Source organism: Lactuca virosa, chromosome 9 (assembly GCF_052849685.1).
Source record: "Lactuca virosa cultivar CGN04683 chromosome 9, Lactuca_virosa_CGN04683_v6, whole genome shotgun sequence".
NCBI classification, from domain to species: domain Eukaryota; kingdom Viridiplantae; phylum Streptophyta; class Magnoliopsida; order Asterales; family Asteraceae; genus Lactuca; species Lactuca virosa.
The window spans coordinates 1,123,251-1,147,201 of record NC_136434.1 but is presented as its reverse complement, the minus strand read 5'-3'; the positions used below and the strand labels follow the sequence as shown (position 1 = coordinate 1,147,201).

General features: G+C 39.3%; 1 protein-coding gene across 1 annotated transcript; it reads right to left on the bottom strand.

Moving 5' to 3' along the window:
• Nucleotides 1-12,539: 12,539 nt before the first annotated feature.
• LOC145138053 (two-pore potassium channel 5-like) lies at nucleotides 12,540-15,157 on the bottom strand. Its single transcript, XM_079072201.1, has 2 exons — nucleotides 13,970-15,157; nucleotides 12,540-12,974 (listed from the first exon to the last, which is right to left on the bottom strand). The coding sequence occupies exons 1-2, from the start codon at nucleotides 15,031-15,033 to the stop codon at nucleotides 12,824-12,826; spliced, it is 1,215 nt and encodes a 404-aa protein (XP_078928327.1). The 5' UTR covers nucleotides 15,034-15,157; the 3' UTR covers nucleotides 12,540-12,823.
• Nucleotides 15,158-23,951: the final 8,794 nt, after the last annotated feature.

The window sequence follows — 23,951 nt, the reverse complement described above, 5'->3', positions numbered from 1 at the left end:
CAAAAAATATAGTCATTAATCTTGTTAGTAAATAATGATAATGATCAGGATCCTGGTGAATGTTTCAGGATCCTTAGATTCCTTTAAGATCTTGGATCCTAGATAGGGTTAAGGATCTTGACCCCTAACAACAAGTATCACAAAGACAAACTAGCATCCTATATAGTATAGTGAGAGGACTCACCTTGCAACGCAGACCACGGATAACAGGTCTCACTGACAAAGAATGGGTGCTACACACCACATACTAAACCACATAGGGTGAACCTTTAGTCCACCTTCTACACTAGCAATTTCACCAAAAGTCAACCAAGTAAAAAATTCAACACTGAAAGCCAACGGTCAAAGTCAACTTCAGCGAGTCTCCACGTCATGGGCTCTCATTGGCCACTTCATGGCAGCAAAGCGACAAAATAGACGGGTATCCCCCAGCCGCCACGTCATGGAAACTGGGTCTCCACAACATAATGCATTAAGTTGTTCTCCTTTGACTCCACGAGCTCCAAAGCTCAGATCCGGTCTTACCCAAGGTCTTGATTGATAAAGTTTCCAACTTTATCCATTAATACATCCCAATTAGTCAATAACTCGAAACCTAAGATCTTAAAAGGTACACCAAATGCATGAACATGAGGATAATGATAGCAAGGTCACTTTCTGACTAAAATTATAAGCTGGAAGCCAAATAATGCACTCAAAGATTCTTGATTCCACTCAAACTCCAAGAACAAGAAGAATGGGACCAACTTGCCCCGCTTCCTGAACCGAAATGAAACCCTTCCAAGGTGACACCTTCAGGAGCACAAAATCTCCGACCTAGAATTCGAGGTCGGAACGTCGTCGATCAACATAACTCTTCTGATGACTCTTTACGGTCTGTAGCCTGATGCACACTTGTTGAATCAATTTGGTAGTCTTGAGTACTACCTCAGTACTCCTCATAACTCGCTGCCCAACCTCGCCCCAGCAAATTGGGATCCGACACTTCCTCCCGTAGAGCATATCAAAGGGAGGTCGATAAATACTGGCATGATAACTTTTGTTGTAGGAGAACTCGGATAAAGGAATATACGTATTCCAGCTCTCACCAAAATCCAATACCTATGCCCGAAGCATGTCCTTAAGGGTCTCTATAATCCGCTTGTTCTATCTTTCGGTCTGGGGGTGGTAAGAAGTACTGAAGTGTAGAAGAGTACCAAGCTCATCATGAAACCTCTTCCAGAACCTGGAAGTGAAATGAACATCATGGTCTGAAACTACAGAAACTGGCACACCATGTTGCGCAACCACCTATCAGATGTAGATAACATCCAACTTTTCTAAAGAGATACCCTCCAGGATAGGAATGAAATGTGCACTCTTGGTCAACCTATCCACGAAAACCCTAATCGAATCCACCCCACTTGTAGTCCTCGGTAACTTCATAAAGAAGTCCATAGTAATCTCCTCCCATTTCCAAACGGGAACACCCAATGGTTGCATTTTTTCGTGCGGCCTCTGATGTTTGTACTTGACCTTCTAGAAAGTCAATCACCTCTCCATATTCCAAGCTACATATCGCTTCATGCAGGGCTACCAATAATCAAGGCTGAGATCTCAGTACATCTTTGTGGTTCCCGAATGGATCGAAAACTTTGATTTGTGAGTCTCCTCCATCAGGGTCTGCCGTGACCCACCCATATATGGAATCCAAATCCTCCTATGCAATGTTAGAAACCCTCGAATATTGTAATAAAAAAAGGAGACCTGACCCGCAATTCACTCATTCTTTCGATGCTCCTCCTTTAGAGCCTCAACCTGAGCCCCTTTGATCTGCTCCAAATTTGGAGTAACAACTATCATCCGCTGACATATATCTTGAATAGTTGCACTAGTCGCCTTGAGATTCAGTGCATCAGCCATCACATTGGCCTTCCTGGGGTGATACAGAATCTTATAATCTTGGTCCTTCACGACGTCGAGCCACCTACGTTGCCTCATGTTTAGATTCGGCTGATCCATCAAGTACCTCAAACTCTTGTGGTTCGTGTAAATTTTACTATGAACCCCATAAAGATAATGTCTCCAAATATTGAGGGCGAAAACCACAGCCCCCAAATCTAAATCATGCATATGGTAATTCACCTCATGAGGCTTCAACTACATCAAATTGTATGCGATCACATGGCCCCTCTGCATAAGCACCGAGCCCAAATCTACAATCGAATCATTGCAGTAAACCACAAAGTCATCCACACCCTCTGGCATAGTTAAAATCAGGGCCTCACATAACTTCTGCCTCAAAGTCTCTAATGTCGTCTGCTGCTGAGGCCCCCAACGGAAGGTGACGACGTTCTTCGTCAAACGAGTCAAAGGATCCACGATCTTGGAGAAATCCTGAATGAACCTCCGCCAATGCTAGGAAACTCCGAATCTCAGATGGAGACCTCGGAATCTCCTACTGCATCACAGACTCCATTTGGGTCGGATCGACCAATATACCCTTCTAGTTGACAAGGTTCCCCAGAAAGTGCACATCCTGCAACCATAAACTCACACTTGGAGAATTTGGCATAAAGCCTCTCCCATCTCAAAACCTCAAGAACCTCTCGTAAGTGATCCTTATGCTGCTCTTTGGTCTTAGAATAGACCAAAATATCATCAATAAACACAATCATGAACCGATCCATTATCCGTCTACACACTCGGTTCATGAGATCCATGAACGTTGTCGGAGCATTGGTGAGTTCGAAAGGTATCACCACAAAATCGTAATGACCATAACGAGTCCTGAAAGTTGTCTTCTACATATCCTCATCCCTGACCCTCATCTGGTGGTAACCTGACCTCAAATCAATCTTGGAGAACCAAGATACACCTTGAATCTGATCAAACAAATCATCGATCATCGGGAGTGGGTAACGGTTCTTCACTGTCAGCTTGTTCAACTCCCGATAATCAATGCACATCCTGTGAGAACCATCCTTCTTAATCACAAATAGGATCAGTGTTCCTCATGGGGAACTACTCGGCTTGATAAATCCCTTGTCTAATAGCTCCTGTAGCTGTGTAGACAACTCCTACATCTCTGGAGGTGCTAAATGATATGGTGCTTTGGCTATCAGAGCCGCACCTAGAACCAAATCAACCCGGAACTCAACTTGCCTCTCAGGAGGCACTCCCGTAAAATCCTCAGGAAACACATCGAGATACTCCTAAAAAATGAGAGCATCCTCGACAGTCTTCTTCCCCTCAACTAGAGTATATGTCACATAGGGCAGAAATGCAGAACATCCCTGCTGAAGATATCGTTTAGCTCTCACAGATGAATAGAGAGATGGTCCACGCTGAGCACCCTCACAATGTATAACCGGTTCTTCCCCACATGGGGTTCAAACTCTCACTAACTGGTGCTCTTAATCAATCAATGTCCTATTATGGATCAACATATCCATACCCACAATAATCTTGGTCTCACACAAAGGAATAGGAACTAGATCAATCGGATACCTCTAACTGAATATCTCATCGCGCGATGGTCAGTGATCTCCTCCTCTAAAGAATAATCTAGCTCTCCCGAAGCGACACTGAATCTGTTGCTCAGTGCAAGATACATGAATAATCGGGTGGTGCCTGAATCAAAAAGAAGTAAAGCTGACAGTTCGTTCACCAAGAAGATCCCTAAATACAAGCACATAATACATAAGCATAAGCATAAACAATAAAGCAGTAAAGAGTATGAAGAAGATACATAACGGTAACCACATCAGGTGCTGCATGGGCCTCCTCAGCCGTCAGCTGAAACGCTCGACTCCTTACCACTGGCGCCTTCGCCTTGCCCTGGCGGCCATTATTGATGCTCAGTGTAGCTGAAGCAGGTGTTGCAACCGCTCCTCCCGATAATCTCGGACGAACGGCCTTCTTGTGGCCCGTCTGATTGCAATGGAAGCAAATCAAACTCAATAACTGGGTACAATCCCTGCTAAAGTGACCAACCTTGCCGCACTTGTAGTAAATCGAACCACCTACTTGGCACGCTCCGTCATGTGGTTTCCCACACTTGCCGTAACGGATCCGAACCTGTTGGACTCTGAATCATGTGTTATAAGTCTTAGGCTGCTTCGCTGAGTCATCCACAATTTAAGTATGAATTGGCTTCCGCTTCTTCAGAAGCTCCAAATCAATCTCCCATTCCCAGGCTCTGGAAATCATATCCTCCAAGGTCCTACAGCTGAACATGCTCACAAACTCCCGAATTTCATCCCTCAGCATGTTGTGGTATTCCATCTTCTTAATCTCATCTTCTGTGACATACTGCGGAACCAGCAAAGCCCTCTCTCTAAACATGGCGGTAATCTCTATCACAGTCTCGGTCGTTTGACGAAGATCCTAAAACTCCCTCGCCAACTCTTGTACCTTAGTATCAGCCACAAACTCCTCTATAAATCTAACCACAAAATCATCCCAATTCATAGCCTCAACGGCCTCGCCTCCCAAAGCATGACCTACCACCTCCCACCAATCACGAGCTTTATCCTTCAGTAGACAGGATGCAAAATGGACCTTAGACCTCTCAAGGTAGAAGCTCATCAGAAAAGCATTCACTATATCTGCTAACCACCACCTGCTAACAATGGGGTCCTTCTTCATGAAGAACTCAGGAGCCCCACATACACGAAACTCTTGAAAGTTCAGAGTGCGTGCAACCACAGTAGCCAAAATCTCAGTACGAAATATGCCCAGGCGCTCATCCAAGATCTCCATGATTCCCTCTTTGATCGTACCAAATATCACAGGAGTATACTCCATAATGTTGAGAGTGATCTCTGACGAAATGAACTCTCGAATCATCTCATCCATTGGCTCAGCACCAGAGCCTGAACCAAAACCTCCTCCTCGAGTGCTCACCTTCATACTGAAAAGCAAACATATAAACGATCAGAACATACTCGAGGGAATTCTCACACTGCTAACTCCTTAGGATCTCAGTGATTTCCCTTGATTTGAGTACGTATATTGTGCTTTCAGTAGTACAGGCCTAATACTACCTTCCACACCTATCCATACTTTCTTCAAGAATCATCCTGAATCCTCTAAGTTACCTCCTTATAATGATTCCCACAAATCTCGCTAAACAACATGCTCATCGAAAATAATTCTGAGGCTCACCTAGGAATCCTATCTCTCCATCTGTGCTATCAGTTGCGGAAGAAACTTCCACCAATGCCTACTAACTACCTTACTAATACAATCACATGCAACAAACATGAATAAAGGCATCTACTCTAAGCAGGAATCCTGGCATGCAATCCACATAAACAGACACTGGAACACATATCAACATGTATGGGTATTTTGGGAACAACTTACTTGAGCTCGGATGATTGCATGCATCGCATCCCTTTTCCTTCATAAAACCTTTTTATAAATTTGTTTTCTTTTAAAATATTTTATTAATTACTCAGTTTGAGTCCAATCACACCCGAGAGTATGTCCGAATCCCTCAAACTAAGGCTCTGATAGCAACTTGTAACGTCCCAAAAATACAAAGTAAACATTTCAGTTTTAAAAAACAAAAAACCCAATCACTCATTGATTCATTTTAAAAAATAATGAGAGTATATAATGTATTCGCAAAACATCCGTGATAAATCAAAAAAGATTGTGTAAAGTAAACTTCGGGGTATGCAATGTGATCATGTCGGGCTCTTCCCTTTGCAACCAGGAGTACCTGAAAAACATTTAAACATAAAACCGTAAGCACAAAGCTTACTGAGTTCCCCCAAAATATCACATATCATACATACATTTCCATGGGCTACCCCATGGTCTTACATACAAGTGCCATGGGCTATCCTTATGGTCTTTCTTTACACTGTCATGAGCTACCCCCATGGTCTTACATACAAGTGCCATGAGCTACCCCCATGGTCTTATATACAAGTGTCATGGGCTACCCCCGTGGTCTTTCATACAAATTCTACAGGCTAGCCCCATGGTCTTCTATGCAAGTATCACAAAGACAAACTAGCATCGTACATAGTATAGTGAGAAGACTCACCTCGCAACGAAAATCACGACTAACCGCTCTGACATATAAAGAATGGGTGCTACACACCACCTAATAAACTGCACAGGGTGAACCCTAGTCCACCTTCTAAACTAGCAATTTAACAAAAAGTCAACCAAGTCAAAAAGTCAACACTCAAAGTCAACGTCAGCGAGCCTCCTCGTCGTGGCCTCCTATTGGCCACGTCGTGATAGAAAAGCGATAAAATAGATGGGCATCCCCCAGTCACCACATCGTGGTGGCCAAAATGCCACATCGTGGAAACTAGGTCTCCACAACTTAATGTATTAAGTTGTTCTCTTTCAACTACAAGAGCTCCAAAGCTCAGATTCGTTCCTTCCCAAAGGCTTGATGGATAAAGTTTCCAACTTTATCCATTAAGACATCCCAATAAGTCAATAACTCTAAACCTAAGATCTTAAGTGGTACACCAAATTCATAAACATGAGGATAATCATAACAAATTCACTTTCAAACTAAACTTATGACCTAGAAGCCAAACAATTCACTCAAAGGTTCTGGAGTCCACTCAAACTCCAAGAATAAGAAGAACGGGACAAACAGGAACATAAAAAGGTCCTAAAACAAGATCTAACAATATAATGATCAAGGTAGAAACTTGATACCTCCAATTGAGCGGAAATGACATTAGAACGTTGGATCCAAGTTGAAATCGAGCTAAAACACAACTTGATGGACTCCTTCTTCCTTCTATCCTTCACAAAAACCTTCACACCCTAAAAATACTTCAAGGATGCTAGGGTTTGGGGTGGAGATTGCTTCTCTGAGAATGGGGGCTGCGAAATGAGGCAACACTAGAAGTTAGTGTCCTTAAATAGGGCACCAACCCCGAAAATTAGGGTTTTGTCACAAAACAGTCCCCACGTCGTGGGAGGTTAAATGGAATACACGATCATCCAGGCCATGCCACGTGGTGGTGGTTCCTCTACCATGCCGTGGCCTTCTAAAACTTTCAAATTTAAATAAAAACAATACCTTGAAGATCTAGATGTTACAACATACATATAATATCAATAATAGGCCCCAGATCAATCTTGACAGAATTTCAGACAAGAAACAGATACCAAACCAAAACACTAGTAGCATCACAATTACTATGGATTATCATCTTAAATTGAGATTTAGAGAGAAAAAAACAAGGTTCTTGAAGCTATATACATGTCCTATACAATAAGCACCAAACTGAAGCTGTGATCGATCGTGATAGAAGGATGCGAAGGTTTTTACTTGCAATAAAGATTCAAGAAGTGTATGAAGGTTGTAATCGATTTAGAAGGGGGGGGGGGGTAAGGGTGAGAGTAAATATTGATCTATTTTTAGAAAAAGGGGAAAAGGGTGATACCTTCCACTTGACTTGCAATCAAGATTCGTTTTCTTTTTGGTGTGATAGGAGGGAGAACAAGAGAGAAATGAAAGTTGCGATCGATGATGATAGAAGGGTTGGGAGTTCGGCGGTAAAGGAGGTGGTCGGTGTTGGAGAGGACGGCGGTGGAGAATGTAATCGGCGAGGCAGAAGAATATGAAAGGCACAATGGAGAGGACGAAGTGAAGTTCCTTCAAGGGGGAAGGAGAAGGTAATTGGGAAAATGAAGTTCTCTTTCTCAGTCAGCTTTTTTTAGAGGACGAGGTCAGAACTTGAGAACCGAGTAAGAGGCGATAATTGAGGGTATCAAACGCTCTGACTCAGACCGAGTTAGAGCTTACCTCTTATTGGACCCAAAAAGACCCACTTCTTCATTTTAGATCATCATCTCTACACACCAACAATCACTGTCTTTAACTCCCTACCATCTCGTAACACTAACATCTATTTCGTCCAGTAAAACCACTACAAGCCATTTCATCTTCACCTCATGTTCCTTTGTTCTTCGAACTAATCTTGTGGGTGTTATGTGTTCTTGAAGAAAAGTTGTTTGTATTTATAGATATTAATATGGGAAGGAGACATGGATTTGTCTTAAATTTAATGATTTTGTATCATATGCATGTATGTTTATGTGTTTTTGTGTGTGCGAGAAGGAATAGTTAAATATTAGGAAACAAATTAGTAAAATGCCAAAAAAATGCCCTCACATGATCAGCACGTGACTGACTTTACATAATAAAGTTTTCGGTTGTTATCATGAGGGACGAAAATCACAAAAAGATCCAAAATTGAACCACTGGTGCAAGTCTAAACTTTGTTGGACCAAAAGTACAATTTTTTTTGTCAACCACAGTGACCAATTTTGTGATTTTTCTGAATCGAAGTACCAAACTCCTACCTACCCTTTTATCCTCAATTACCACTTTCTTATCACACAAACACTCATTTAACTATTTATGATTTATTACATACCACTCAAAATCATTAGATTTCTCACATACCTTAATATTCAAAATCTATTTCAATTAGCTTATATCCTAAAATTATTCACAACAAAATCCATTAAGTCATTCTCTAAAAATGTCTCCCGGCTGGTCGAAATTCGTTCTCAACACAAGCCATCATTCTGATGGGTTTTTTAGGTTTCAAATTAAACTAATCAAACATGATTTGCACAGTAGATGTAACACCCCATTTTCGCCTTATAGTATAAACGACCAGTAACGTAAAAAGACGTTCTTGATAGAGGACTATTCAGGATAAATAGTCTTGACAAAATTCATAGCAATCGTAAAACCGAGAGTGTGCATATAAGGAACTTCTAAATCTAACTTAATAAGAGGAAGTTATGATTTTTAGAAGTTGCAGCGTAGCAGTGTGCGACACAGAAACTTAAATTAGGATCGATCGATTGTTGAGAAAAACAATCTAAACGGGAATAGAAGATCTTGTCAGTACCTATCTGTCCATATAAAGACAGTCGAGAACGGATATTGTATGAGAGAGTTATGATTTTTGTACGGGCTTTAACAGTCTAAGCCTGTTATAAATATAACTTTAAAAATAAAGTGAGGATTAATCGACAAAGTCTAAATGATAGTTGTAGATCTCGCCGATAGCTACGCGTGGATATAAACAATGTCGAAACGTAGTTCGTATGAAGAAGATACGAATTTTTGAAGAATATTAAGTTTCTCCGCGCAGACAAGGCACGCCATGCAAAGACAGCCCGACGCGGCCCACCAGGTTTTTTCCATGTGCCACTCTCTGACTGAAGCCACGTCACCAGCCCCGAAAAGATGTGTGGTGCGCCTCTATGGTGTGCGCCGCACACCTCTACTATAAATAGACATCTCAGGTTTCTTTCATTTCCTAACACCCTCTTCACTCCAAACTCTCTGGAGACCTCCCACCCCTCGAGTCTGACCTTTCTGGGTTTTTGGAGTACTTTAGCGAGGCCTTGAGGCATCAGAGAGTCGGGCAGAAAGAATTGCTCAGATAGGAGTTTTGCCAGCACAAATTCCGGTTTTCTCTAGGATCCCTGTAAGTTAAGCTACACTTTAAGTGTAACTTATATTTATATTCATAGTCGTTGTTATGAATTTATAAATAAGATTTATCAGTAATTCCAATAATAATACTAATTTATCTACGTGCGAGAGAGGTGACTAGAATGGTAACGTTGGCTTGGTTGTTGGATTTCAGAAAGGCTATATGCCGAAATGGTCCTGCCTCCCAACAGTCCTGCCTAGCTGATCCTTATTTGATAGAACTCTCGGTATTCATTGGGATTACTGAAAGATCTAGCTTTCAATACCATATTCCCATAGGAATTAATAAGTTGTGTTATAGGTTAATACTTGTTAGGCGCGTTAACCGCCAGTTGGATCATCGGTAGAATCACCCAGATAGATGTCAATCATTTGAGTAAATGTCCAGGTGAGTTATCTCACTATACAATGTATTACAATACATGTATATGTATGTTAGGATAGAGAGCTGGTAGAGTAGATATATCAGTAAAATCTCTCTGTGCTTAAGTAGAGTAGAAAGTATAAATGTGCACGTACTAGTAAAATCTAGAGTGCAATCTCAATGTGCGTAATTGTTGTGCTATTACACTTAGATAGGGGATGATGGCGGAACAGTCAAAGAGACCGGGAGCCTATAGGCCCGCATGTGGATGAAATGGCGTGAAGATCGTAAGTACACATAAACATGTGTCAACGAAATGGCGTGAAGGTCGTAAGTACACATAGACCCGTGTCAACAAAATGACGTGAAGGCCGTAAGTACACATACACACGTGTTAACGAAATGGCTTGTAGGCCGTAAGTACACATGTTAATTGCTGATCGTGAACCATCGTTTGTATGCATGTATATGTATTGTGGTATATGGTATTTTGGGAAACTCACTAAGCTTCGTGCTTACCCGGTTGTTTATAAATGTTTTTCAGGAGCTTCATTGGTTTGTGAAAAGGGCAAGGTTTGATTGTAGCGCATTCGCAACATGTTTCCGCGTAATGTAACTATACTATAATATACTTGAATAAATAAAAATGACAAATTTGGGTTGAAAATTAGGACGTTACAGCGGAATTTCACATATACAATTATGGCCACATGTAACCTAGAATTATATTGCTTTTTTCATAATAGCAACATACTTTGATAAACCCTAAATAACCTATGTAACTCAAAAATCACATAGAAATAAACACATACCTTTTGCTATAATCGAATATAGCAACCTACTTTCAAGAACCCTTCCTTAGAATGCTAGCCCTAACAATATGGAAGCCTCTCACTGTTTCACACCCAAACCCTAGGAAACCCAAGGATAAAAATAGGAGAGAGGGGAGAAGGAGAAAAAGATTTCTCTACTGTGAGGAGGATAGGACGATTTTGGCTTAGGGTTAGGATCATTTATATAGCTGCTAGATAACCCTAAAACCTTAGATTTGAATAACAAAATAATAATATTTTATTCCTATTCAGATCTTGTTTCCTTATCTGATTCAGGAGGCTTTCGGAACTCTTCCAAAGCCTCTCAAAACCGTCTATAGACTGGAGGGTTCTAGAATTGCCTTCTTTGTTCAACTATTGAACAATTGTAATTCAACCCTTGCACATTTTATTAATTCTAATTAACCCAAAATCAATTCCGATTAATTCTGATTAATTCTTAATTAATTATTACTATTTCTATTTAATATATTAATCATATAATATATTAATAAATTTTCTCTCTCTCTCTCTCTCTCTCTCTCTCTCTCTTATCAATCCAAACTATTTCCCGGTTATGAGGGCAACCCAAGAGGACTTTACTTTTATTCAATATACCAATTTAGTTAAGACATTAGACACTTTAACCCAACACATTCAAGCTCCAAAAATGAGCTAAGGCGTTGGGGTATCTTTGAATCTATAAGAAAGATAAGATGGTAGAAGCCAAAGAAGTAGAGTACGAAAAAATAAAAACAAAATCTAAGGGACTTTGGGAACAAATGTTGGATAAAATACGAGCCATTGAAGACAATAAAAGTGGATGGTAGGAACGAATAAAGAAATCCAAGTTGTTGAATAGTTGATAAATTTGTAAGAAAATATATGGAACGAAAGAATGGGTCGATAAAAAAGAAAGTAAAATTCATATACAAACATCTGAAATTTCAATTCCTAAAAAAAGAAGATAGGTGCTTTCATGTTTTTAACTTATTATGTTTTAAATTTTAATGGTCATTTATGTTCTGTTTAGAAGTTATCTAATAATAGATTGTGTTTCAACAAATCTAATTTTATGATTATAAGTAAAACCAACTCACGTTCTCTACATCAACAAAAAAAGAAGAGTAAAATCAAATATTCATATATATTGAAATAATAATATGTCTAAATAGACTGCTACTTTTGACGTTTATCCCATGTTATACGTGCAAACCAACTATAAAATGCGTCGACCCATTTGGTGGTGCAACTTTCAATGCTAGCTTATTGACATTGTCAGCCTCTCTAGGAACCAACATATAAAAACCTCACAATCCCGTCTCTCATCGAACTATTGTGATACGTCTGTGCCGACACAAGTGTAAATGTGAAAATATCGAGGGGGATTGCATCGGAGGGTTGGGTACCCCTTTGCTGGATAGTAAGGGTGACAAAAGTTGATACAACACTATAAAAATACATGACATGAAACGAGATTGAGACGAAATCGAATTTCAAATTCGTGTTCAAAATTCGACACGCTAAGAACACGAAATGTCGTGTTTTTCATTTTTTTGTCATGTTTTTATTGTGTCGTGTTCGTGTTAACGAACAACAACACGATATTGTGATGTGCAGTGTTCGGCTTAAGAAAAATTAATTAATTTGTGTCGTGTCGTGTTAGACAAAAATACAGAACGACTGCCCGATTTACTACCCCTATTGAATAGCCACTAAGATTTTGTGGATACAAACTCGTTGCGAGCCAGTCTGTGGTTTCCTAACAATATTTGATATGCTAGGAACTATCTATAAAGATAGTGAGCGTGAATGAACGGAAATTCAAAACACCAAAAAACCAATGGGTAGCCTTTATGTTTATGGGGATCTATAGTTACAAAAATGGTTGGAAATAACATATTAGTAGGGTATATTTCCTTACAGGTGACTAATACTTATGTAAATGTAATATAAACACAATTATACAAGGGTTTATTAGGTAATGTGTATGGACGGTTTCCTCTAATATTTAATTGACAAAATTTAATATATTTTGTGCTACTGGTTCCACCAATATAATCTTCCCTACATTACCATTAATTACATCCATTTGTACAGTTTTCTTTTTATAACTTATTGTTGTGCCAACGATTGCTTGGACTTGGAATGAAGAATAAACTAAATGTTGCGACCTGCCAAGAGACGTCGTAGTGTTATCTTCCCAGAATTGGTGCCATCAAGCTTGTTGAACTGCTTGCATATCTCCAATATCTCTCTCTCTTCGATCTTCCCCATTTCTTTCAGCTTAAACACGATGTATTCAGATTTGCTGCATTTACAAATAACATAAAATTATTATTTACTCAACCAAATTTCCAATATAAGCAACAATCAATACTTTAAACGCAAGCACTTGCAGCATCTTTACTTACGTCTCCCTACTTTCACCATCACCACCAAACAAGCGGTTATCAGTATCTATTTACGTTTCCATCCCAAAAGATAACAAGATAAAAAGAGTTAGGTGCCTTAGATTCCTATGATTGTTGGCGGTTCACACTTCACATGCTATCTTCTTTATCAATGATTTTTTTTTTGTTAAGAGGGATGATTCAAAATTATATTATAAAGTGACTGAAACAAATCAATGATTGCCTATAATAATAAAACCCATTCTCCTGAAAACCAAATTATATAAAAGTTGTATGTGGTGAATGCAAAAAAAACAAGCATGTCATTTCAAACCAGGTTCCCATCCGTAGACCAATATATGGATCCCTAACAATTTTTATTAGACCATCCGGTATGCATACCACGAAATAGGTCGTGGTCTAGGTGGTCACGACCGTGGTTAGTGCACACCATCCCGGACCCTAGTGGTTCTTAGTGGTCGTGAAGAATTGTTGTCCAAATCACGGATCACCACCTCCAATCAAATTCTTTCTCTTTCTATCTCTCTCTAACTTTTTCTACCTCTCTCTACAATAAAAAATATATATATTTTATTTAAAAATTAAAAAATAAGAGATATATACCAGTAGTGTGGTGATGAGTTGGCAACCACCACTATACTGGTTAGTGATGGGTATAACGGATGACAACCATAATATATAAGGTTTGACCTAGGGCTGTGGTTAGAGTCCTTTCATTGACATCAGTGTGATCAATACACAGACCTTGTTAATTGGAGTACATATAGATTACTCTAAATATGTGATATGTTGGAAAAGAAGGTTTATAGGGAAACTCAACAATACATAGGAAAAGAAGGTTTATAGGGAAACTCAACAATACATGGAGATGAAGATAGAGATACAAACCAACCTAAGGAAGCCATTGTTATTGATGTCAGCAGCTAACAAGTCCTTGACAGTGATTTGACGGTGCAAAACCCAATTGGCGATTCTCCTATGCCTCTTATGGATTCTGGCCTCGGCTAAATACAAAAAGGCACGCGCCACCATCAGAGTCGAGAAGAGAAGCCAAAACGATGCAAACAATCTTCCAGGAAGGGTTCTGAATGCCCTGTCTCCATACCCAACTGTAGTCACCGAAAGAACAGACAGGTATAACGAATCAATCCAATCCAAACCTTCCACAGAGTATAACACCAGCGTCCCCAATCCTATACTTAAAAGAACCACACCCAAAGCCAGCCCAACCTTCAACCTGATCCTCATCCTCCCTTTTGCAAAATCAAATACGTAGTCTATCGGAGAGAATCTCCTTTCTTCCACGTGGTGACCACCTGCGTCTCCGTGATTCATTTTAGTGCTATTCAATATCATCTTCTCTTGCAAATCCAGGACGTAATTCACAACCCCAGACAACATTATATCAATAAACCCGAAACCTACCAACACAAAGAAGCAGGAGAAGAGTTTTGCAGATGGCGTCACAGGGGCAATGTCGCCATACCCGATGGTGCACATAGTCACAATGCAGAAGTATAAGGCGTCCACGATTGGATGGGTTTCCAGCCCTGAGAAATGATCTCTGTTGAAGTAGTAGATGCTGACACCCAAAGAGAGGTAGATGACCAGCAGAAGGGCAGCTTGTCTGACAAGAGAAGCGGAATCGGCTTGAGAGGGTTTGGGGTCGTTTGATTTCTCCAGGTTTTCAGGCATAACGACCATGGCAGGTGCGGTCTTGCAGCGGTGAAACTTGTGCTTCTTAGACTTAGAATGATCGAGGAGGAGGAGGGAAGTATATGAAACAATTGGCAAAGAGGAATCTTGACAGGAATTGTCAAGTGTGTATTGTGCTTCTATATTGTCTTGATGTTCTGGAAACGGCGTAAAGGAGAAATCGGAGAGGTTAGGGCTACCGTCAGCGACATTGTTGTCACCTCTGTTTGGGTAGAAACCTAGAAATGGATCTGCTTCCATTATACACCGCAAACTACATACAAACTGATCCCCTGCCTTCCGCCGGCTGCCCCTTTGGATTGGAAATTTGGAATCGGGGGCAAAACAAGATACTTTGGATGCGATGACTGGGATGTTTTCCGAAGGAATTGCCTAAAAGACCCTTTTATTTTGGAATAATTTAGTGATTAGGTGGATTTATTATTGAGAAATTAAATATCTTTCTACTTATTTATTTTATTTATCTTTCTATCATTTTTAGATCATAAAAAATATAATAAAATTTTATTAGTTGTATTAAATATTCCAAATATCATAATCTTAAATATGTAGAAAGATGATACGAGATATTAAATATTCCAAATATCATAATCTTAAGTGTTTGGAAAGATGGGACGTGAAAAAAAAAATAGGAAGGCATGTTATTTCTTGATTGATTTATCTAAGAGAAAATATATAATTTAGTCAAAAATCCTAATAACTTTTTAAAAAATAACAAAAAACCGAATTGTCACAAAATAGTCAAATAAATCGCATATGGCTAGGCCTCATCTACGATTTGCTCATTCCATCTGCTATTTGGTCCATTTTCATTTGCAATTTGGTCATTTCCATCTTCTAGCTATTTGGTCTCTTTCATATGCTATTTATTTGCTTCCTTCTATAAAAGCCTTTTCTTTTAGAAATTCTTAACCAAATCACATATTGGTGTGCCCCACTTGCGATCTGTCGACTGCCCTTTGGAGTGGAATTCCGCGGGGGGGGGGGGGGGGGGGGGGGGGGGGGTTAAAACACAAGATGAAATGAAGGGAAAATAAGATAATTTGGATGTGATGATTGGGGATGCTTTTCGGAGAAATTGCCAAAAAAAACTATAACATTTCAAAATCACGATAAAATTTTTTATTTTTAAATTAAAAGAAATCATTGTTTTCAAACAAAACTCATATCAAGACCAAGTATCAAATACAAATATCCCAAGATCAGTATATCATAAAATCTTCGAAAACATGTCAGCGAAGGATGTGTACGATCATGCATTCGTATTGCCACAATCATCTGAAGTACCTGAAACAATAAACTGAAACTGTAAACCAAAGCTTAATGAGTTCCCCCAAAGTACCACCATACAAACATATAACAACATGCATATTGGGTCCACAACTAACATAGTAGATTACCCCTGAGCCGACAACATGAGTCTGGCTTGCCTTCCAGCCCAAGACTCATGTCTGACTTGCTCTTGAGCCCACAACATAAGTCTGGCTTGCCTTTTATCCCACACTTATGTTTGGCTTGCTCATTGGTTTGTTAGCTTCCGCACAAAGCAGCATTGCCTCAACCCAACCATACTATGTCGACATATACATAACATATAATATATATCCAGCAAACAGACAAGCAAGCAGATCTACAGATCACTACCGCATAGCAACATCACATATACCAGGACACAGATCTAACAGATCACTACAACTATAGCACCCGGAATCTTGAGAAGCAATTGTAAGGAATGATTTCCCTTTTTGGGTTGGACACGGCGTGTTGGAGTAACCAACACGGCGCGTCTAGATCTGAAGAAACGCGAAGATTGATGGACCAACAAGACGTGTTGTGGTATCTTAACACGGTGTGTTGGCGGCTGGGAAGGAAACCCTAATTTTTGGGTGTTGCACCCTATTTAAAGACCTTAAGTCCTCTTGGTTGGCCTCTTTGCCAGCCTCCATTGTCACTAAGACCCTAATTCGTCCTTAAGCTTTCTTGGTGGTGTTCTTGAGCCTTGAGTGGATTCTTGTGGTTATGTTGCTCATTTCTCAAAGGAAGCTTTGAAGATTTAAGGTGCTTAGCTTGGAAGGAAGGTTATAGATCCAGAATCCCTCACTTCTTAGTCTCCTTTGAGATATCAAGTTCATACCTTGACTTGTAGATGATTAGATCTCCTCATTTTGAGTTTTGTTGCGTTTTGGCCCCTTTTTGGGTTGAAGAGTGTGAGAAGTCGTTTTGGGGTTTGTCATTCCAGATCTGATTTGCCTTGGACCCCTTGAGCTTAAAGGTGCAGGCTTTTTGAGGAGAATTGGTCCCATGCATGCATTAAGTTCCTTTTTAAGCTTAAGAGCTTCATTTAGGCATGTATAAACATAAAGTTGGAAACTTTACGTGGTTTCTAGCTCAAGGAGGTAAGATCTATGTTTTAGGGTTATGTCTTCAAGGATTAAGTGCTTATTGGTTAAGCTGTTGAAACTCGGGAAAACACGGCGTGTTTGCAAGCCAACACGGCATGTTGGCTGCGATTTTCCAGATGGTTCAGATGATGTCGGAACACGACGCAGCCAAGTGGCAACACGGCGTGTTTGGTCAACATGGGTTGTTAACTTTGACTTTGACCAGAAGTTTGGCTAGAATTGTCCTTGGACAATGCTCGGGCTTTAGGGTAAGGCCCGTGTATGTCACACCCCCAAACCGGAACGGTGGGAAACGTTCGGGGGCAAAGGACGTCATGTTTAGTATCACAAGACATGCATCATAGTAATCAAAGTGACAAACAACCATTTCATTAGAAAGAAAGTATTTACAAAGTATGTGGTTCACATAACATAGACTACAAAGTAAATAACAAAACAAGACATGAAGCTATTATGCTCCATCTTTCGAATCCCAGTGCGCGTACCTGTCTACTGGTTTCCTGAGAATACAAGTTATTTTGAAAGAGTAGATCAGCATTTAAGCTGGTGAGTTCATAAGATTTTAGTGATGTAATGTAAGTTGTAAGTCTTTTAGAAAAGTTCGCATGTTCCTCCAGAAACTCCTATATTTCCTGCTTTGATGAAAGATATGTAAAATGACTCTACAATTCTTTCTATGAGTACTAAATGGATACAAGTTATATAAAACCCAGAGTAAACAAACAATCGGTTGTGTGTATCTTCCCTAAGCCCACAACCAAACAAGGAACAGGAAATGAGGCGGAAGGAACACATCCCATTGTTTGTTAGATCATCGTTTTATATAATCATGGCGTATTCACTTGGTACTCACGGAGTTAACTGTAATAGTTCCTTTATTATTTGAAGAAAATATTCTTTAAGAAAACCCTTATTTCTTTTAGTAAAAATGGTAACCACAATACTTCCTTCTATAATCACTTAGTTTATACTAGCTATATATAATCTAATATTGAAAAGATAGTTAGTTGTGTGAATCTCCCCTAAGCCCACAACCAAACAAGGAACATGAAGTAAGGCGGAAAGCACACATCCAACTACCTATCGGGTATTAATTATATATAAACCTGATGTATAAACTAAGGTATTATAGAATTAACCACCTAAGGTCCTTTAAGTTATACTCGTTTAAATAAATGGATTAAACCTTTACTGGTAAGTTTCTAGTTTTGTTTACCCAATGTTCTATTTGAAAAGTATGTTTTGTACTAGAAAACGGTGTATTGAATTTGTATACTATGACCTGGACCATACCTAGTACTCCTTATGATTACTTGGTGTATACGGAATATATATATATATATATATATATATATATATATATATATATATATATATATATATATATATATATATATATATATATATATATATATATATATAGAAAGAGAGAGAGAGAGAGTCAAGATCAAATAAGAAAGAAATTTTTGGTAGGAAGGTAAGAAGTTTTTTTTCTACATATTTTTTTCGCGAACAAACAAAATGAATTATTAGATGATTCACAAGAAAAAATTCTTAAAAAAACATCTTGATGATTCATTTATACAATGATTTTGTTGTTATTCACTAAAATTGTCATAAAAGTGAATTTTTTCTTAATTTACTTAAAAATGAATTATAAAGATGTTTTTTTGGGAATTTTTTCTTGTGAATCATCTTACAAATGAATCATCTAGTGATTCATTTATTTTGTTCGTCAAAAAATATGTAGAAAAAAAACTTCTTACCTTCCTACCAAAAAAAATTTCTTACCGGATCTATATATATATATATATATATATATATATATATATATATATATATATATATATATATATATATATAGCTAAGATCGGATAGATAGTACGTTGGGTGAATCTGCTCTAAGCCCACAACCAAACAAGGAACAGGAAATAAAGCGGAAAGCACACATCCTACTACCTGTCGGATTCGATTAATATATATCCCTGATGTATAAACTAAGGAATCATAAAGTTAGCATTATAGGCTCCTTCCTATTGAATGTACTAGACTCGACTGTTCTGCTTGTCGCTTGTAATGATGTAAGTTTTCCCTAGTTTATAACTATCTTAGCTCGAAAATAGTTTGCATTAACTTTCAAGTGGAAATGTCACAATATGAAAGTAATGGGAAAAATGTAAGTATACAGTTGTCTTTTAAATTGACACTGAAGTACTGACTACCTTAAAACTAGTTTGTTTTATTAAGGTCATAATGTGATGTGGTTGTACTCATACTATACGTTCTCCCTGCAAGAGACTCTGGTTACAAAACGCGACTTCAGCAAACGAATTGCTAAGCCGTGAAATAGTCTCACATTAAAGTTATTTGATATTGTATACCACTTTTATTATCACCTTTTGTTTAGAAAAATGAGTTAGTGATCATAGGTATAATTTTGTTAATCATGATTTGTTCTTCTGTTATAGTATATTGTATGTTCCTCCCTGTTTCTCTTTATAGTATGTTCTCTCTGTTATAGTGTATTGTATCTTCCTCCCTGTTTCTCTTTGTAGTATGTTCTCTCTGTTCTAGTGTCTAGTATGTTCTCTCTGTTATAGTGTATAGTATGTTCCTCCCTGTTTCTCTTTATAGTATTTTCTTTCTGTTATAGTGTATTCTATCTTCCTCCCTGTTTCTCTTTATAGTATGTTCTCTATGTTCTAGTGTCTAGTATGTTCTCTCTGTTATAGTGTATTGTATCTTCCTCCCTGTTTCTCTTTATAGTATGTTCTCTCTATTCTAGTGTCTAGTATGTTCTCTCTGTTCTAGTGTAAACTGAACCCTAAACTATACCTATTATAGTTTACTAGTATGTTTAATTGAACTGTTACTGATTTGAATAAAAGACTCATTTATCTACTAAGTTATGATTGTACTTTACAAACTGAGTTTTATAAACTATAAAGTAACATAACTTTAAAAGAGTTTTTGAAATGTTTTGATCACTTATAAACACATAAGTAATCTGTTAAAATGATGTTTATAACAAAACATTTACACAATTATCATTGTGTTCAACTAGTATTCCCCCCCCCCCCTAAAAGCATTTAAAACAATTTAAAAGATTGATTATAGGGGTATGAACTCACCTTATGTGGGTGATTCAATTGCAGATTCGCGTAAGGATGAGAAGTTCCACAAATGAAGTCCTGAGACACAAACGAGTCCTAAATGACATATAATGGCATATATTGGCATGAATTTAGTGTTTAAAAGCAACTAACCTGCGAGGAAACACCCTTAGGGACTAGGAAACACTTGGACTAAGTGTTAGAATCACATGTGATTCATTAAAGGGGGTTTAAGGCCACAACATGGAGTGTACGACCATGAGTGTATGGCCATGGAGTGTACGGCCGTACACTCATGGTGAAACATGCGCATGAGGGTGTTTGAACCATGGGGAAGTTAGTGGGTCTATTGCTCATCAAGAACATGAACTAGGTTCTCATTTTGGAGGGCCTTTTGGGGTGTTTTGCGGTGTGTACGACCATGCAAGGGTGTACGGCCGTACACTCCTTTTTTTTCTTGTAAATTGGTCGATTCTTGGGTCTTAAATTAAAGGGGTTCAAGGTTTCAAGAGTTCTAATGGATAACTAGCACCTAGCAAGAGTTTAAAGCCTTAGATTATGGACTTAACAAGGGTGTACGGCCATAGATAGAGTGTACGGCCATACACTCTTGATGTTCTTGAGTTTTGAAGATGTTTTATGGATGAAATCAAGGATCCTTACTAGATAATGAAACGAACCAACTAACAAAGGAAGAATACTTACTTTCCTTGAAGATCTAGGTGAAAAACTGTATGATAGTTGAGAGAGAATCCAATTTCTTGAGTTGGAAGTTGAAGAAATGAATAAAAATGAAGGGAGGGCTTGTATAAGGGGGTGAGTTCACGACCATCTTGGGTGTACGGCCGTACACCTATGTGTACGGCCGTACACTCCCTTTGATGGAGTGTTCAGCTTGATTTCAACGCGAAGAACCTAAGCAACTCAATCCTATACCCAATGCTTGAATGTACTGAGCTTAGAACCCTTAAAATGATCCTTAACAATGCTAATTGATAGCAGAAACGGGTCTGACACACGGTTGAATTGAATGGCTGGACTTACAAGGCAAAAATTTTCGGGTTGTCACATTATCCCCCCGTTAGATGGAATTTCGTCCCGAAATTAGCTTTCTTTGCAGTACTACTGGGGTTGCGCTCCTCTGATTTGCAGAATACCCGCTCGTAGACCTGGGCAACTTTGCCCTACTGTCCATGATAGGATTCATACCTGGTCCATCTATCCTTACCTCGTGTATACAAGTCGTATATAATTAAGATTAGTAAGACGGTCGGATGTGTGACTCTGCCCCAGGTCCACCACCAAACAAGGAACAGGAGATAGGGCGGAAACATACATACTAAATCTTCATAATCATAATTATATACCACCCTCGCGTATACACTTATTAGTGGTAGGTGGGCTGTACTCGTCCTTAGTCTTTGAGCTTGAACTTGGTCTGCTGAACGAGTGGTATTTCGGGAAGGTCTGTTGAACATACGGCGGCAAGGCTTCGGAGGGCAAAGTACTCTTCACATGAGTACTTCGGGGTTTAGAATACGAGGCAGACGATTCCGAAGTCTGGGTCGGGCTGTCGTTACGAATGATGAAGGTTTCGTGAATTTGACGGTCAAGACGATGGAAACATGAACTTAGTATGGTGAGGACCACGCCAATTCATGACGAATGATAGCAACAGACTCTTTACTAAAAAAAGTTTGGCCGATTTGAAAGAAACGTTTGTTATACGATGATGTATCTCTAGTGTGCTCGACAATGTACTCAGTGTATACTTTTTAGTGCTTTCTGTTTCTTATTGATGTTAACACTTCTACGTATCGTACCGCGATGAGCGAGTACATACAGTGAAAGTGCTTTGATAACTAGTGTCGATACTTTATACTACGATCCTCCTCGGTACCACTACGATCGCCTAGAATATACAAGTTATGAATAATTAAGATGAATTAGACAGTCGAATGAGTAACTCTGCCTCAAATCCACAACCAAACAAGGAACAGGAATTAAGGCGGAATCACTCACTCTAAGTCTGCAAAATCTTAGCTATGCACAACCCTGATGTACATACTAAGTCATCATAGCTTCTCTGAACGGATCTTTTAGTTCTCTTGAATACTGTGACTTGTTCCGATAAGTGAGTTATTATAATTACTTTTAAGTGTTTTCCCCAATTTTTAATCTTATATAAATATAAATTAATTTTTAAAATAATTATTATTTCGAAGACGTACCGCTGCTCGCTGGCGACTCCGGGGTTGATTCTCCTGTGGTGATCATCAGAATTCGTCCATCCACTCCTGAGTTCTTTGTTATCGAGCAGTCCCTCCTATAGTGTCCATTCTCACCACAGCCATAGCAGCCTTGGTTTTCTTCAACTCCGGGGACTTGGGAGATCGGTTGAGCTGGTGCCCTGCAGAAACGGACTGTGTGTCCCTTTATGTGGCAGTTCAGACACTGCATTTCCCGACATACTCCGGTGTGGTGGTAGTTACAACCATCACACTTCGGGAGAGTTCCATCATATCGACTGGCAGATGCTGGAGTAGCAGGTGTTGTGGCATCGTATATAGTACTCGTTTGTTGCTCCTGCGGGGTTTCCTGTGTTGTTCGCTTCTTCTTCCTCTTGTTCCCCGACTTCTGTTTATAATCCTCTCCTTTTGATGACTCGGGAACAGGGACTTCCACGCCATGGCGGACTCCATGGTCAATGAGCCGCTGGCGTTTGGCACTATCGAATGTAGTTGGGTTAGAAGACAGTACATCTCCTTGAATCGGGGTAGATAAACCCCAGATGTATCTTTCTATCTTCTTGCTCTCCCGGGTAACCATCCCGGGGCATAGTGCTGCCAGGTCGCTAAACTTGTCAGTGTAGGCCACTATGTCTGAGCCGATCATGGTGTGCTCCCATAGTTCTTGTTCCAGCTTTTGAACTTCGCCCATCGGGCAGTATTCTTCCAACATCATGTCTTTTAGGTTCTCCCAACCTATTGAGTTAGCCACTGATAAGGTCAATGATTTAACATGGCTATTCCACCATGTCAGGGCTCTGTCGGAGAAGGTGCGTGCAACAAACTTCACTTTCCTCCCTTCTGAGCACGAACAGATTGCAAAGACCGAATCTGTTTTCTCGAACCATCGCATCAGAGCAATGACTCCACCATTTCCATTAAAGGATTTGGGTTTGCAGTTCATGAAGTCCTTATACGAGCACTCCCTTGGGTGTCCGTGAGTAACTCCTGGGTTGGTTAAGTGGGTACCGCTACCAGATCCGAATGTACCACTTTCGCCGAGGTGAGCTAGAGCAGCTGCCACTACAACTGATATTGCTGCTTGAAGAGCAGCAGGATCGAATTATGGAGGAGGTAGTGGTGTTTGAGTTGGAGTTATCATAGTAGTGAGCCTGTTTGATCTGCGAGGAGGCATCTTGCTAAAAGAATACAAAGATGAGATGGAATAAGTCTATAGTAGTGGTTTATAAGCCAAAAGTTGAAATACAAGGTTATCCTAATTCTGAGTGTATCTGGTTCCGACTTTCATAGGGTTCTGGAAACAATTCATAAAGGAGTCTATACAAAATAAACTTTATGAATTAGCAATGGCTATCCTCGAATGAATATCTGTGACTTGAACAACTGTTACCAGT